This window comes from Ictalurus punctatus, chromosome 3 (assembly GCF_001660625.3).
Source record: "Ictalurus punctatus breed USDA103 chromosome 3, Coco_2.0, whole genome shotgun sequence".
NCBI classification, from domain to species: Eukaryota; Metazoa; Chordata; class Actinopteri; order Siluriformes; family Ictaluridae; genus Ictalurus; species Ictalurus punctatus.
In genome coordinates, this window is record NC_030418.2 from 29,745,106 (window position 1) to 29,758,313 (window position 13,208).

Here is a 13,208-nt window from a genome sequence, read left to right on the forward strand (position 1 = left end):
CTAACTAACTTGTTTTGTAGGTGTTCCACTACCTTAATTGTATATGTCGTTCTTTAATATAGAAACATGCATTAGCATTGGAAAGTTGCTCTGGTATATAAGCAGAATAAAAGGCTTTGGGATGTGCTGTAATTAGAAAATAATTGCTTGGTAACAGTTACTTCACTTCACATCATGTGGCATCACACCTCCCTGTCAGTGATTAACAGCACACCCCAAAGAGTTTTATTTCTCATATACCTAACATGTACAGTAGTTATTTTGGACGCTTCAGAATTTTGTCTCTCAGTTCATTTAGTAGGAACTACTTTTGGATGCATAATTTTATGCTCTTGAGATCTTGTATCATTTGGTCAGGTTTAAAGGAGAGTGCAATTCATTTACAGTCAAAATGACAGACAATCATGGTTATTTTCTCAACCCAAAACCGTGACGTAGGAGGCTGAACTGATGATGTGATTGAAGAATTTGAACGGCTCGTTGACGGTTGAACTAATATGTAGACGGATGTGTGGGACTCGTGGCTGCTTTTATAACAGTTTTCTACCTGTGTTTTGAAATCCATTTCCGTGCCAAAGCATAGCTGGGATTCAGAGCGTGCTAAAGGTGCTTTCGGAGGATTATTATTATTATTTTTTTTTGGTGGGTCAGCTCAGGTGAGACGAGCTTTCTGCTCCGGGGTGGTCCTGCCACTCGACTATGTGCGTCACGTAAGATGGAGTATAGAGAGAGATGACCAAATGAGGCAAACCTTTGAACTTGATATGGGTGTCTGCACTGGTTAGTGCAGACACCCATATCAATTAAACAGTTTTTAATATGAGATCTGGCTGCGTGACATGCCTGTCGTGACGTCCCGTTTAAAATATAGGTACGCTGATGTGAGAGAAATCAAATGAAGACCATGTTGAAACTCACAGGGTTTCTTATCATGCTTTTATATATTATGGGTCTATGCGCTGTGGGTGCGGTTTACGTTGTAAGCTCTTGTTCACATCACAGAACAAAATGACACCCAATCCATGTTTTTCCTTTCATAATTCTATTCATTTTCAATGATTTTTTTATTTTTATTTTTATAGCACTTTTAACATGTATACAAGGGGTGTAACCTAATACAAATACATTATTGAGTTTGAACTGATAACGCACCTATAGAATACGAATATAGATCAGAACAGTTATTATTATTATTATTATTATTATTATTATTATTATTAAAGAAAGAATACGAAGAAGATTCAGGTTTTTTAAAAAATAAAAAAAATCTAATTTTTAAGTTGTGGATCTCGGATAACAGCTTGTGGAAGTTCATGTGGAGGGTTGCCAGGTTTTGCCAAAATTTCCACCTTGACTATGACTCAAACCACATAAGAAGACATGAAACTAGCAAGAGATGAAAAGGTAAAATGTTTCTTCTTTATTTAATTTTTTTTTTTATTATTATTTTTTATTTTTTTTACATTTTACATCGATCTGTCAATCGATATTGTGATGCATGATCTCACAATACACGGTTCTGCATAATCGTGGATATCATGAATCCTTTTTAAAATCGTTTGAAACTTTTGTTACGTATCGTCCACCTCCTGAGATGAGCATTGGACGACAGAGGTGTTTTATGACCGCAGTAGGGAGGCGAGCTCATCCACTGAAGCAGGAAAGCGAATTATCGGGAAGTGCAATCTTCTGGGTATCGATGTAAAATTATTCACAGCTGCAGGAGATGAGTCACGAGTGCAGAACGCTCGAGACGAAGAAGCAGGAGGAACAGAGCGGGAGTAGAGCAGCAGGGTGAATCAGGCAGGTCTGGAGGGTGAGATGAGTCGCAGCAGGAGAAGTGCATCAGGAGCACATGGAGAAGGAGTGAGAGAGAGAGAGAGCAGATTATTAGGTATGCTCTTATCCTGCAGTGGTTTAAAAAGGTGTTTGAGGGCAGGTGGGGACCACAGCAGGAACGTGTCCCCATCCTATCTGTCCAAACTCGTACAGCTGAGCCCTGACTTTGACAAAATTGTCAGATACTAGCTTTAATCTTGGTAGGACGGCACTGCAGCAAGGCCTGTAACCCTCGACTGCTGAGCTGTATGCATGATGTCTCAGTGATGCGCTGCTTTGGATAAAAATGTCTGGATTCCCACTGAAGAAATGTAAATGAACATTCCACACAGATCTCCGCAGCTCCTGCAGAATCCCATCACTGGGTTTCTTTGCTCAGTGAAAGTGTGTTCCTACTGAGGAAGGTTTTCATATCAGACTGTAAGTGGCACATTAATAAAACACTGAGGGTTTTATTAGCAATGTTAAATATATATATATCATTTTAATACGCCAATAATTCTGATTGATATTCATGACACATTTATGGTTCTGTAGAAGAGCAGAACAGGCAGCAGAGCCGTGCCTTTATTATCTGATTAAACTTTATTTATAAACTCATTTAGCTTTTTCCTCCTTTCTTTCTTTCATTCTTTCTTTCTTTCTTGTTTGTTTTCTTTTAATCTCTTAGCTGTCTTTTTCTTTTTTTAGCTTTCTCTTGGCTTTCTTTCTTTTTTAGTGTTCTTTATCATTAAGATGTCTTTCTCTCCAGCTTTCTTTCTTTCATTTTCTTTCTTTTGTACTGTTCTTTCTTTCTTTTTCTTTCTTCTGTGCTGTTCTTTCTTTGTTTTTCTTTCTTCTGTGCTGTTCTTTCTTTTATACTGTTCTTTCTTTCTGTCTTTTTCTTTTAGTGTGCTTTATATTTCATTTAGATTTTTTTCTCTCTTAGCTTTTTCCTTCCCTTCTTTCTTTTATACTGTTCTTTCTTCCTTCCTTTCTTTCCTTCTTTCTTTTTCTTTTGTACTGTCTTTCTTCCTTTCTTTTATATTGTTGCTTCTTTCTTTCTTTCTTTCTTTCTTTCATAATGTTCTTTCTTTTGTACTGTACTTTCTTACTTTTTCTTTATTCTGTTCTGTTCTTTCTTTTTCATACTGTTCTTTCTTTCTTTCATACTGTCTTTCTTTTGTACTGTTCTTTATTCCTTTCTTTCTTTTATATTGTTCATTCTTTCTTTCATACTATCCTTTCTTTCGTACTGTCTTTCTTTTATACTGTTCTTCCTTCCTTCCTTTCTTTCTTTCTTTGTCTCTTTCTTTCTTTCTTTCTTTCTTTTGTACTGTTCTGTCTTTCTTTCATACCGTTCTTTCATTCTCATTTAGATTCCCTTAACTGTTAGCTTTCTCTTTCTTTCTTTCTTTCTTTCTATTATGGTTTGAAATTTTCATGGTGTGATAATCCAGTCTGAAAAGATCATGGTGTTAATTGATCGTTCAGAAGCTGGTGGTGAAAATTAAAGGAGAAATTTATTATGAATTTATTATTATCTTTGTACTTAAGGCTCTTTGCATATCAATACAAGAAAGGAGAGAACTCTTCTCATTTCTGAGGTGTTTATAAATTCATATATTGATGGATGGATGGATAAATAAGTGTAGTAAAGGTTTCAGTGTAATGAACGATTGGTAGAACTGTACTTTTCTGTAGCGACCGCGGATAAGAGGAGTGTATGAACAGTGAAATGTACCAGTTGTATTAAATATCAGCACGTTAGGAACGCCGCTTGTACGATCAGATTAGATCAGTTAGTGAAGGAACTGTTATGTAATGTGATTTATAAAATTGTGTATATATTATAAGTCATTAATGCTTCACCCAGCTTAAATGTGAAATTCAAATCTGTAAGCCCATGACCAGTCCATTCATGCTTTAATTATAACTGTCACATCTGATCAGATGATTACTGCTTTGCTGTCTATACATTGGAAGTCATTTTAAACTTTACTAATGACGAAATGATCTCGGGAGAATTCATTTCAGCGAGCAGACGAGTCACTGCGTGAAAACTGTTACTGCAGTGGAGCAGAAAATCATTACTAAATCTGATTAGTGTTATATGCATGACAGGAAAGACTTATTGCAACATAAAATATGCAAATGCAGGAGATGCAACACAGGTTTAGCACAGAACAGGGAGCGAGCATGGGGGCGTGGGCAGGGGGCGAATATTTCTGCTGTGCTAGATTTCTTAAACTGTATGCACTTCTGCTCCTTGATCATTTATCTGATAACATTTCGAATGTAAACCCACAGGAACATGTGGAAGATGAGTCCTGGGTTTCGCTTCAGGATGTAGTGAGGTGGAGTCAAAACATCCGGTTTATGTTTGTGATGATTTATTGACAAAATGGTTTATTTCTTCATTTCCTGCTACACTTACTGTCTTTCTCACGCTCTCAATCTGTTCATCTTTCTCTTTCCTCATTCCTCAATTCTTTCTTTCTTTCTTTCTTTCTTCAACATTATTCTTTCTTTCTTTAACATTATTCTTTCTTTCCTTCTTCAACATTATTCTTTCTTTCCTTCTTTCTTCAGCAATATTCTTTCTTTCCTCCTTTCTTCAGCATTATTCTTTTTTCTTCAGCATTATTTCTTTCCTTCTTTCTTCAACGTTATTCTTTCATTCTTTCCTTTTCCTTTCTTTTGTTCCTTCATCTTTCCTTACTTTTCTTTACTTTTGTCCCTCTGAGATTCTCATTAAAACAGTTAATGTCCCAGGAAACATTGATTAAAAGTTTGTAGGATTGATACAGAGTTATCCTTGCAGATGAGCTGATTAGATTTTGCGATTTATCCAGACTGGTTCAAGATGAAATGTCTGAAATAGTTTTTTTTCTATCACTTCCTTCCTGTTTGAAATACATTTTAAGGGAATTTGGATACACACATGATAGTAACATAAAGGGCTTGACTTGTTGGGAGCAGAGGCAATCCCAGTTCATGCTTATGGCTTCAAGTTCTACTTGCTCGTTTATTATAACCCAGCTTAGTTTTTCTAAATTTCTCTACTTTCCCCTTTTCTCTCACTCTTCATTAATCTTAGTTTCAGTTATCCTGCTCTCTCTCTCTCTCTCTCTCTCTCTCTCTCTCTCTCTCTCTCTCTCTCTCAGCAATGTCACCCTGATTCTCCTCTCATCTTCCTTGCACCCTCTCTTTTCTCTTCGTCTTTTGGGATAGACAGAGGGTGGGGTAATGAAGGCTGCAGCAGGCTACAGCAGTCCTCAGTTCTCCAGTCTTTGTTGATGACACTTTGATGGATTAATTACACATCTCTGCTTCTCTGTGTTTCTCCTGTTAGACCTTCACTATGGTGCTGCTTTATACACCGCTGTGATTCTTCTAAAACTGCATGTTTACTCATACTTATCTTACTATATCTGATGGCAGCTTCCATAAAAATATTTCAGTTCATAAGCTCTTATCCAGTGATTTCAGTAATGTGTGTGTTCTCCTAAATTTTTGTGAATTTGAATGCAAAGAATACCATGTATGAAGTTTTAAGTTCTCACATCCATGTAATTACCCAACATAAATCTACTGATTATAGTCATTATTATATAATATATTCACCTTATCACATTTTTTTTTTCATATCAGGATTATTTGAGCAGATAGTGATGATTAGTTACTCATACTTTGTTGTTCAGCCGTGGCTGAAAATTGCTCTATGGCCTCGCCATGCAATCACAATACAATTAACAATACACAACAGTCACAACACGTATAACAATCCAGAATGTCCACTTTAACATCAAAAGCTAAAACTATACACATTTCCTAACCCCTTATTCAGATATTTCTTTAATTGCTTTTGGTGTTCTATAACGATGACAAGATGGTAATAAATCAAAAACATGATTCAAAGGGTGTGTTGTATCTCTCGTTATAGCTAAAGCTATTCAACAGCAATTTCATATAATTGATCGACTGGCTTTTGCTTGGATCCTATGATTTTACCTGCCACACTTGTCACTCTGTTTCATTTTATTTTATTCACAAATGTACTTCTTCCGTATCATCTGTTTTCAAATGCCACTCTTTATTTATTTATTTATTTATTTATTTATTTATTTTTAAAAAATTATTATTTTTTTTTAATTATAGATGAATAACTTTCCTACTGGTGTGTGTTATGCTCAGCTCAGGGGAATTCAAACAGCAAACATTATTAAATGACATAAAAGTTTGACTTTAAAAGTAATACACTACACAGAATTACATCGAACCAAATCGAACTACATCAAACCACACCAATCCACATCGAACCACACCAATCCACATCGAACTACACCAATCCACATCCAACTACACTGAATTACACCAGTCTACTCCAGACTACATCGAACTACACCAATCTACACTGAACTACATTGAACTATGCCAGTCTATGCCAAACTTCATTGAACTACATTTAACTACAGCAAACTACATTGTACTTCATCAAACTACACCAATCTGCACCAAACACTAAACACCAAAGTAAACACAAACTTTCCTACTGGTGTGTGTTATGCTCAGCTCTGGGGAATTCAAACAGCAAACATTGTTAAACGACATAAAAGTATTACACTACACTACCCAAAATTACATCAAACTACATAAAATTACAGCAATCTACAACAAACTAACACAAACTACAATGAACTACCCCAATCTACACCAAACTACATTGAACTACACGAAACTACAATGAACTACACCAACTACATTGAACTACACCAAACTACAATGAACTACACCTATTTACACGAAACTTAATTGGACTACACCAAACTACATCAAACTACAATAACCTACACCGGCTACACCAATCTGCACCAAACACTAAAAACACCAAAATAAACACCAACTACACTAAACTGCACAAAATCTCTTGCTTCTTTGTTTAATGCTGTGTTTTCATTTCGTTTTAGATCTCTCTACAGAATCACGCTCCTCATGTCCTGCTCCAGATCCCTCTGCTGCTGCGCTGGTACCAACGTCTACAGGAACTGCCAGGGGTCCTGCGTACCGCGAAGGATTGTGGGATTGTTCTGTTCAGTCTGCAGGTGCCGCAGCCCTGCTCGACTCATCCAGATGCTCCTCATTGCCTAGAATCAGACCAGGAAAGTCCTGCACCATCTCAAGAGCACTTTGTGGGAGGCCCTAGACCCACGCTTAGCAAACTCCAAGTAATCAAAAAAAACTTTTCCTATTTCTCTTTCTATATCTCTGTCTTTTTATATACAACAACTCTCACGGCAAGAGGTTTCTCTTTCCTTACTGCTCTGGTGAATCTGTCAGTGTTCGATAGAATCTCCTTCCATTAGCATGTTGCTCTGCTCACTTTATGGCCGTCTGTTCTGCCGGAGCAGCTTTAACGGATTTATGCCCTCCAGTGGGCTGCAAACACGCTATAACTCTAGTGCCGCTCCCCAAGCTTATACAGCTTTCTGCACTTTGCACTTAAAAGAAGAGGCTCGTGCCAGCTAAATTAGGCCATATATTCTGGGTAAAGTGGTTTTATATGGTTTGCTGGCTGTATGCTAATGGGGAAATTCTCTTAGCGCACACATTTTAATCAACAGCTGCTGTTACAGGTCTTAAGTATCTGTGTGTGTACTCATTGTCCACTTTTTTCAGAATAACCTGTACACCTGTTCACTCGTACAGTTACTCATACACTCAGCACAGCCGAAACTGCACAGTTGAAGATTGGACAGAGACCAAGTGACGTTTTTTTTCTCCATCTTTAACTGTCCTGTTTCCGTGAGCCTGTGCCCATTGTACCCATAGATTCATGTAAGGATGATTTTTAGGATTTGCTGTAGCGCTTAAAAAAGTAAAGCCAAATCCAGGGCAAAGGACAACTAGGTAAAGAGCAGGCAGAGCGTCAGTCACATGTATTAAGTAAAGTTTTGACTAATGAACAAATGAAAGACAACGTGTAAACTCTACGGTTTCTACAGGTAGATGTGTGACTCGTCATCGAATAGAAATCGGAAGCAGGAATCATCAGATCTGAAACCCAAGGCAGGAGAAAGTCACATGACAAATGCAAAACATACAGCGCATAGAGTAAAGACATTTCATTTATACTCGATTATTTTACTGAAGTGATGCGAGTTTGGGCTGGGAAAATTAAAGAAGCAGGATTTTTATATCCTGTGCCAGTGTGACCTTGAGTGTGACGGTGATGGAGCAGGCTGAAGAAAGCACCACAGGCATTAAGCTTTACGCTAGAATGCTGAGTGGGGAATGTCTGGAAAAATGGTCAATATCCCTAATCAATGAACTCATTCCAAAATTGTGGCTGCTGTAATTAGTTGGAAGGTTAGGGATGATGGATTTCTTTGACTTCTATTTATTTATTTATTTATTTATTTATTACAAAAAGATTTTTGATTCAGATTCATTCGAGTATTAATAAGACTACACTGTTATACTGTAACAAATGGAGTGCTCATTAGCAGCTCTCACTAAACCTCTTATGTCATGAAACTCACAAACTTGCTTCTTCAACAACAGATTATAGTTATAACCGGGAATAGTTTCTTGAAATCTAGGCTGCTTCGACATTAATCTGAAAACTGCTTCTTTTTTTGTTTGTTTTTGTTTTAAAACGCTCTCCAGCTACACGGCTGTTTTCAAATGGTTTCCAAAAATTGTTTCACACTGAAACCTCTGAAAACGCTTACATCCCTATACCACGCATGTGTAAAATCGTATGAAGGTTTGGCCTGCACCATTTCCGGCAGGCGTTTAGTTAAAAAATACAATCTGAAGGTTGTGGAAAGCAACATTAATCTTTAACAATGCTATCAAACTGGGTAGCAGGCACAGCTACTGCAGTGCAACATCGTCCACCATCGTTTGTTTTGAGTTGATTGGATCATGTGATTGCGTCACATGATTAAACATACAGCACCATTTTTGAATATCACCATTTTCTCCGTCCATGCTACAACACAAAAACAACGTTTTCAAATTTATCCACTCGGTAGAGCGTTTTCGCTGGACAACAAAAACCCGCAAGTTACGACCCGGTCTAGGTCAGGCCGCAACATACAATAAAATAAAAAAAGAAAAGGGTTGGTGAGACCAGGATTGCGTTTGCTTTGTTTTATTCTCCAGGTGGAGCACCTTTTATATACACAGTGGTTTCACTCTTCAGAAGCCGGCCAGGCCAAAATAATAAACAAAAATACCCTCTAACTTTACCAAAAGAAAACTAACTAAAGTACAAGAAAATAAAATAAAAATACACCGTCTTCCCTCACTCCCTAGCTAACCCAAAAACAGGAGAAAAGAAGAATCAACACAAATGGTGCCGACTTCCTACAAATCACTCTTAACCGTGCACTATTTACAGAGGTGACTATTAGTGTTATTTTTAATTAACAAAATAATATATACATGTGTCACAAGTGTATCACACAAATCGTAATGGGGCAGAGCATAAACAATGTCAAATCAGGCATAGGGTCATACACAGGCGAAAAGCACTTCTCTCTATACGCAAAGCAATGGCAATGATCTGCCCTGGGATGGAGACTGACGAGGCTTAAGTACACTTCCCGGAAACCAAGGCAAGGCAACCAATCCTGTCGCACAAGGCCGGAGCAGGCGTGGACAAGACGTGATCATCCACTAGCAAGCCGGAACGTGATGCAGTAGGCGGGGCCTAGAGAAGGGGGAGGAGACGAAAGAAATCCATCCCACCACCGACAGACACACAAATGGCACATAGAGCAAACAGAAATACATTGGATAATGTAACACCCCCTCCCTTAAGAGTGAACGTCAGGTTCACAACTGTCATTAAAATAACACCGAGATAATGAGTCAGCCACAACATTTTCAGACCCTTTCTTATGCTGAATGGTTATGTTAAAACCTTGCACAATCAAGGACCACCGCACGAGCCGTTGGTTGCTGTTTGACATATGATGTAAAAACACTTGAGGGTTGTGGTCTGTAAAAACAGTAACAGGGTCAGAGCTAGAACCAATATAAACTTCAACATGCTGGAGCGCAAGCGAAAGGTCAAGGGCCTCCTTCTCAATAGTGCTGTAGTTCAACTGATGACGGTTAAACTTGTGAGAAAATAAGCTAACCGGGTGATCTATGCCCTGAGCATCTTCCTGAATCAAGACAGCACCGGCACACGTACCACTGGCGTCTACTTCAAGTTTGAAGGGCTTCACAAAAGACGGAGCAGAAAGAACAGGTGCACTACATAACAACATCTTAACAGCCTCAAAAGCAGCCTTACAGCTAGAAGACCACACAACAGAAACAGAGTTAGCGAGGAGATTTGGACAGAAGGCCAAGACGTTGCGAAAATGATGCATTTTCAAATTTATCCAGACTACTGTGGACGTAGCCTTAGCTATAATAGATGTGTTGTGATTTATTCTCTTATAACCCTGGAATTTGGAGCTTTTTTTCTTTCTTTTTTTTCTCTTTCTTTGCACTTTTGAGGAGAACCTTCAGATTTTTCAGCGAAAACAAGAAGTTGACCAACATGACATGCGGTAATGCCGCATGCTAATCTTGTTTGTATGCAAATTTAGCAAAACAAGCTAGCAGGAAAGTAGAGGTGTAGGGGCAGCACCATATTTCTTAGAGCAAAACATAAAAAAAAAATTGATGTGCACAATTTCTGTATTTCATTTAAGCATTTCCGAAGTATTTACTCTTTCTTCTCTTGAAGCACATCCTCACATGTAGCTACTGCGCAACAGTAGTGCTAGTCAAATCTTGAACTAGCTAGCTAGTAGGTCATTTGTTTTGGGGGGGTTCTGTACAGAACGTGCAATAACTACATACAGTGAGGGGGAAAAAAGTATTTGATCCCCTGCTGATTTTGTATCTTTGCCGACTGACATAGAAATGATCAGTCTATAATTTTAATGGTAGGTTTATTTGAACAGTGAGAGACAGAATAACAACAAAAAAATCCAGAAAAACGCATGTCAAAAATGTTATAAATTGATTTGCATTTTAATGAATGCAAATATGTTTTTGACCCCTCTGCAAAACATGGCTTAGTACTTGGTGGCAAAACCCTGGTTGGCAATCACAGAGGTCAGACGTTTCTTGTAGTTGGCCACCATGTTTGCACACATCTCAGGAGGGATTTTGTCCCACTCCTCTTTGCAGATCTTCTCCAAGTCATTAAGGTTTCGAGGCTGACGTTCGGCAACTCGAACCTTCAGCTCCCTCCACAGATTTTCTATGGGATTAAGGTCTGGAGACTGGCTGGGCCACTCCAGGACCTTAATGTGCTTCTTTTTGAGCCACTCCTTTGTTGCCTTGGCAGTGTGTTTTGGGTCATTGTCATGCTGGAATACCCGTCCACGACCCATTTTCAGTGCCCTGGCTGAGGGAAGGAGGTTCTCACCCAAGATTTGACGGTACATGGCCCCATCCATTGTCCCTTTGATGCGGTGAAGTTGTCCTGTCCCCTTAGCAGAAAAACACCCCCAAAGCATAATGTTTCCACCTCCATGTTTGACGGTGGGGATGGTGTTCTTGGGGTCATAGGCAGCATTCCTCCTCCTCCAAACACGGCGAGTTGAGTTGATGCCAAAGAGCTCCATTTTGGTCTCAACTGACCTCAACACTTTCACCCAGTTGTCCTCTGAATCATTCAGATGTTCATTGGCAAACATCAGATGGGCATGTATATGTGCTTTCTTGAGCAGCGGACCTTGCGGGCGCTGCAGGATTTCAGTCCTTCACGGCGCAGTGTGTTACCAATTGTTTTCTTGGTGACTATGGTCCCAGCTGCCTTGAGATCATTGACAAGATCCTCCCGTGTAGTTCTGGGCTGATTCCTCACTGTTCTCATGATCAATGCAACTCCACGAGGTGAGATCTTGCGTGGAGCCCCAGGCAGAGGGAGATTGACAGTTCTTTTGTGTTCCTTCCATTTGCGAATAATCGCACCAACTGTTGTCACCTTCTCACCAAGCTGCTTGGCAATGGTCTTGTAGCCCATTCCAGACTTGTGTAGGTCTACAGTCTTGTCCCTGACATCCTTGAAGAGCTCTTTGGTCTTGGCCATGGTGGAGAGTTTGGAATCAGATTGATTGATTGCTTCTGTGGACAGGTGTCTTTTATACGTGTAACAAGCTGAGATTAGGAGCACTCCCTTTAAGAGTGTGCTCCTAATCTCAGCTCGTCACCTGTATAAAAGACACCTGGGAGCCAGAAATCCTTCTGATTGAGAGGGGGTCAAATACTTATTTCCCTCATTAAAATGCAAATCAATTTATAACATTTTTGACATGCGTTTTTCTGGATTTTCTTGTTGTTATTCTGTCTCTCACTGTTCAAATAAACCTACCACTAAAATTATAGACTGATCATTTCTTTGTCAGTGGGCGAACGTACAAAATCAGCAGGGGATCAAATATTTTTTTCCCTCACTGTAAATGTTCAAACATTTTAAGGGAACTTAAAAAATAAATAAATAAATAAAAACCCAAAGAATCATTCAATTCAGTTTTTTTTGTATAGTGCTTTTAACAATGGACATTGTCAAAAAGCAATTTTACAGAAATATATAAATTCAGGATATAGATTTTAAATGTGTGTGTTTTATCCCTATTAAACAAGCCAGAGGTAGTGAAGAAAAATTCCCTGAGACGTTATGAGCAAGAAATGTCGAGATGAACCAGACTCATAAGGGAACCCATCCTCATTTGGGTGATGGTGCGATTATAAATAATTCCCTTCTATAAATGTGTTAATACTACATAGTCAAATATGCAGTTGTGTAACCAGGACAATTCATTACAGTTTTTACATGAAGTCTGAGTTGTTGAGCTTATCCACTGTTCACTGATGGAGACTTGAGAGTTTGTGGCAATTGTAGTCCTAGCCATCATAGCATAACTGTTCATATGTTCATAATCATTATGTTAATGTTCTGAGGGAATAGGAATGTAATAAAAGGAGCATCTGTTAAACACATAGTCATTGAGACATCTACATTTAATAGATGTTTAGTACATTTTAAAATGTGCATAACATGGTTGGTGTAAACATTAATTAATGTTCCCCACAGTCTAATCTAGGCCTAAAGAGCTACCAGGGCAACAGTGTTGTTTGTGTGTTTTTGGTATTGTTTTGGGTTTTTTCCCCCTGTGGTCCCACAGCAGCACGAGCACCAGCCTTTTCCACAAATCCTTTCACATACGCAGTTTATTCATTGGTGCTAAAGTCCACACAGACGCATTGTTGAGGATGTCAGCTGAGTCACTGGGGAAAAAAAAATCTTAAACCCAGTACGTATTTAGAACTGAGTGAATTACTTTTTTTTTTTTTCCAATCAGCCTTCCATA

The 13,208-nt window shown here is 38.6% G+C and overlaps 1 protein-coding gene across 3 annotated transcripts in view; it reads left to right on the plus strand.

Moving 5' to 3' along the window:
* The window catches only part of gstcd (glutathione S-transferase, C-terminal domain containing), a 125,409-nt gene that overhangs the window by 5,047 nt on the left and 107,154 nt on the right, over nt 1-13,208 (plus strand). For all 3 annotated transcript variants that reach the window (XR_008396341.1, XM_017463306.3, XM_017463307.3), the window contains exon 4: nt 6,789-7,046. Coding sequence is in view for 2 of the 3 variants with exons in the window: in XM_017463306.3 (XP_017318795.1) it covers nt 6,789-7,046 (258 nt within the window). In the remaining variant the exon portion in view is untranslated. The remainder of the gene's footprint in view (nt 1-6,788; nt 7,047-13,208) is intronic.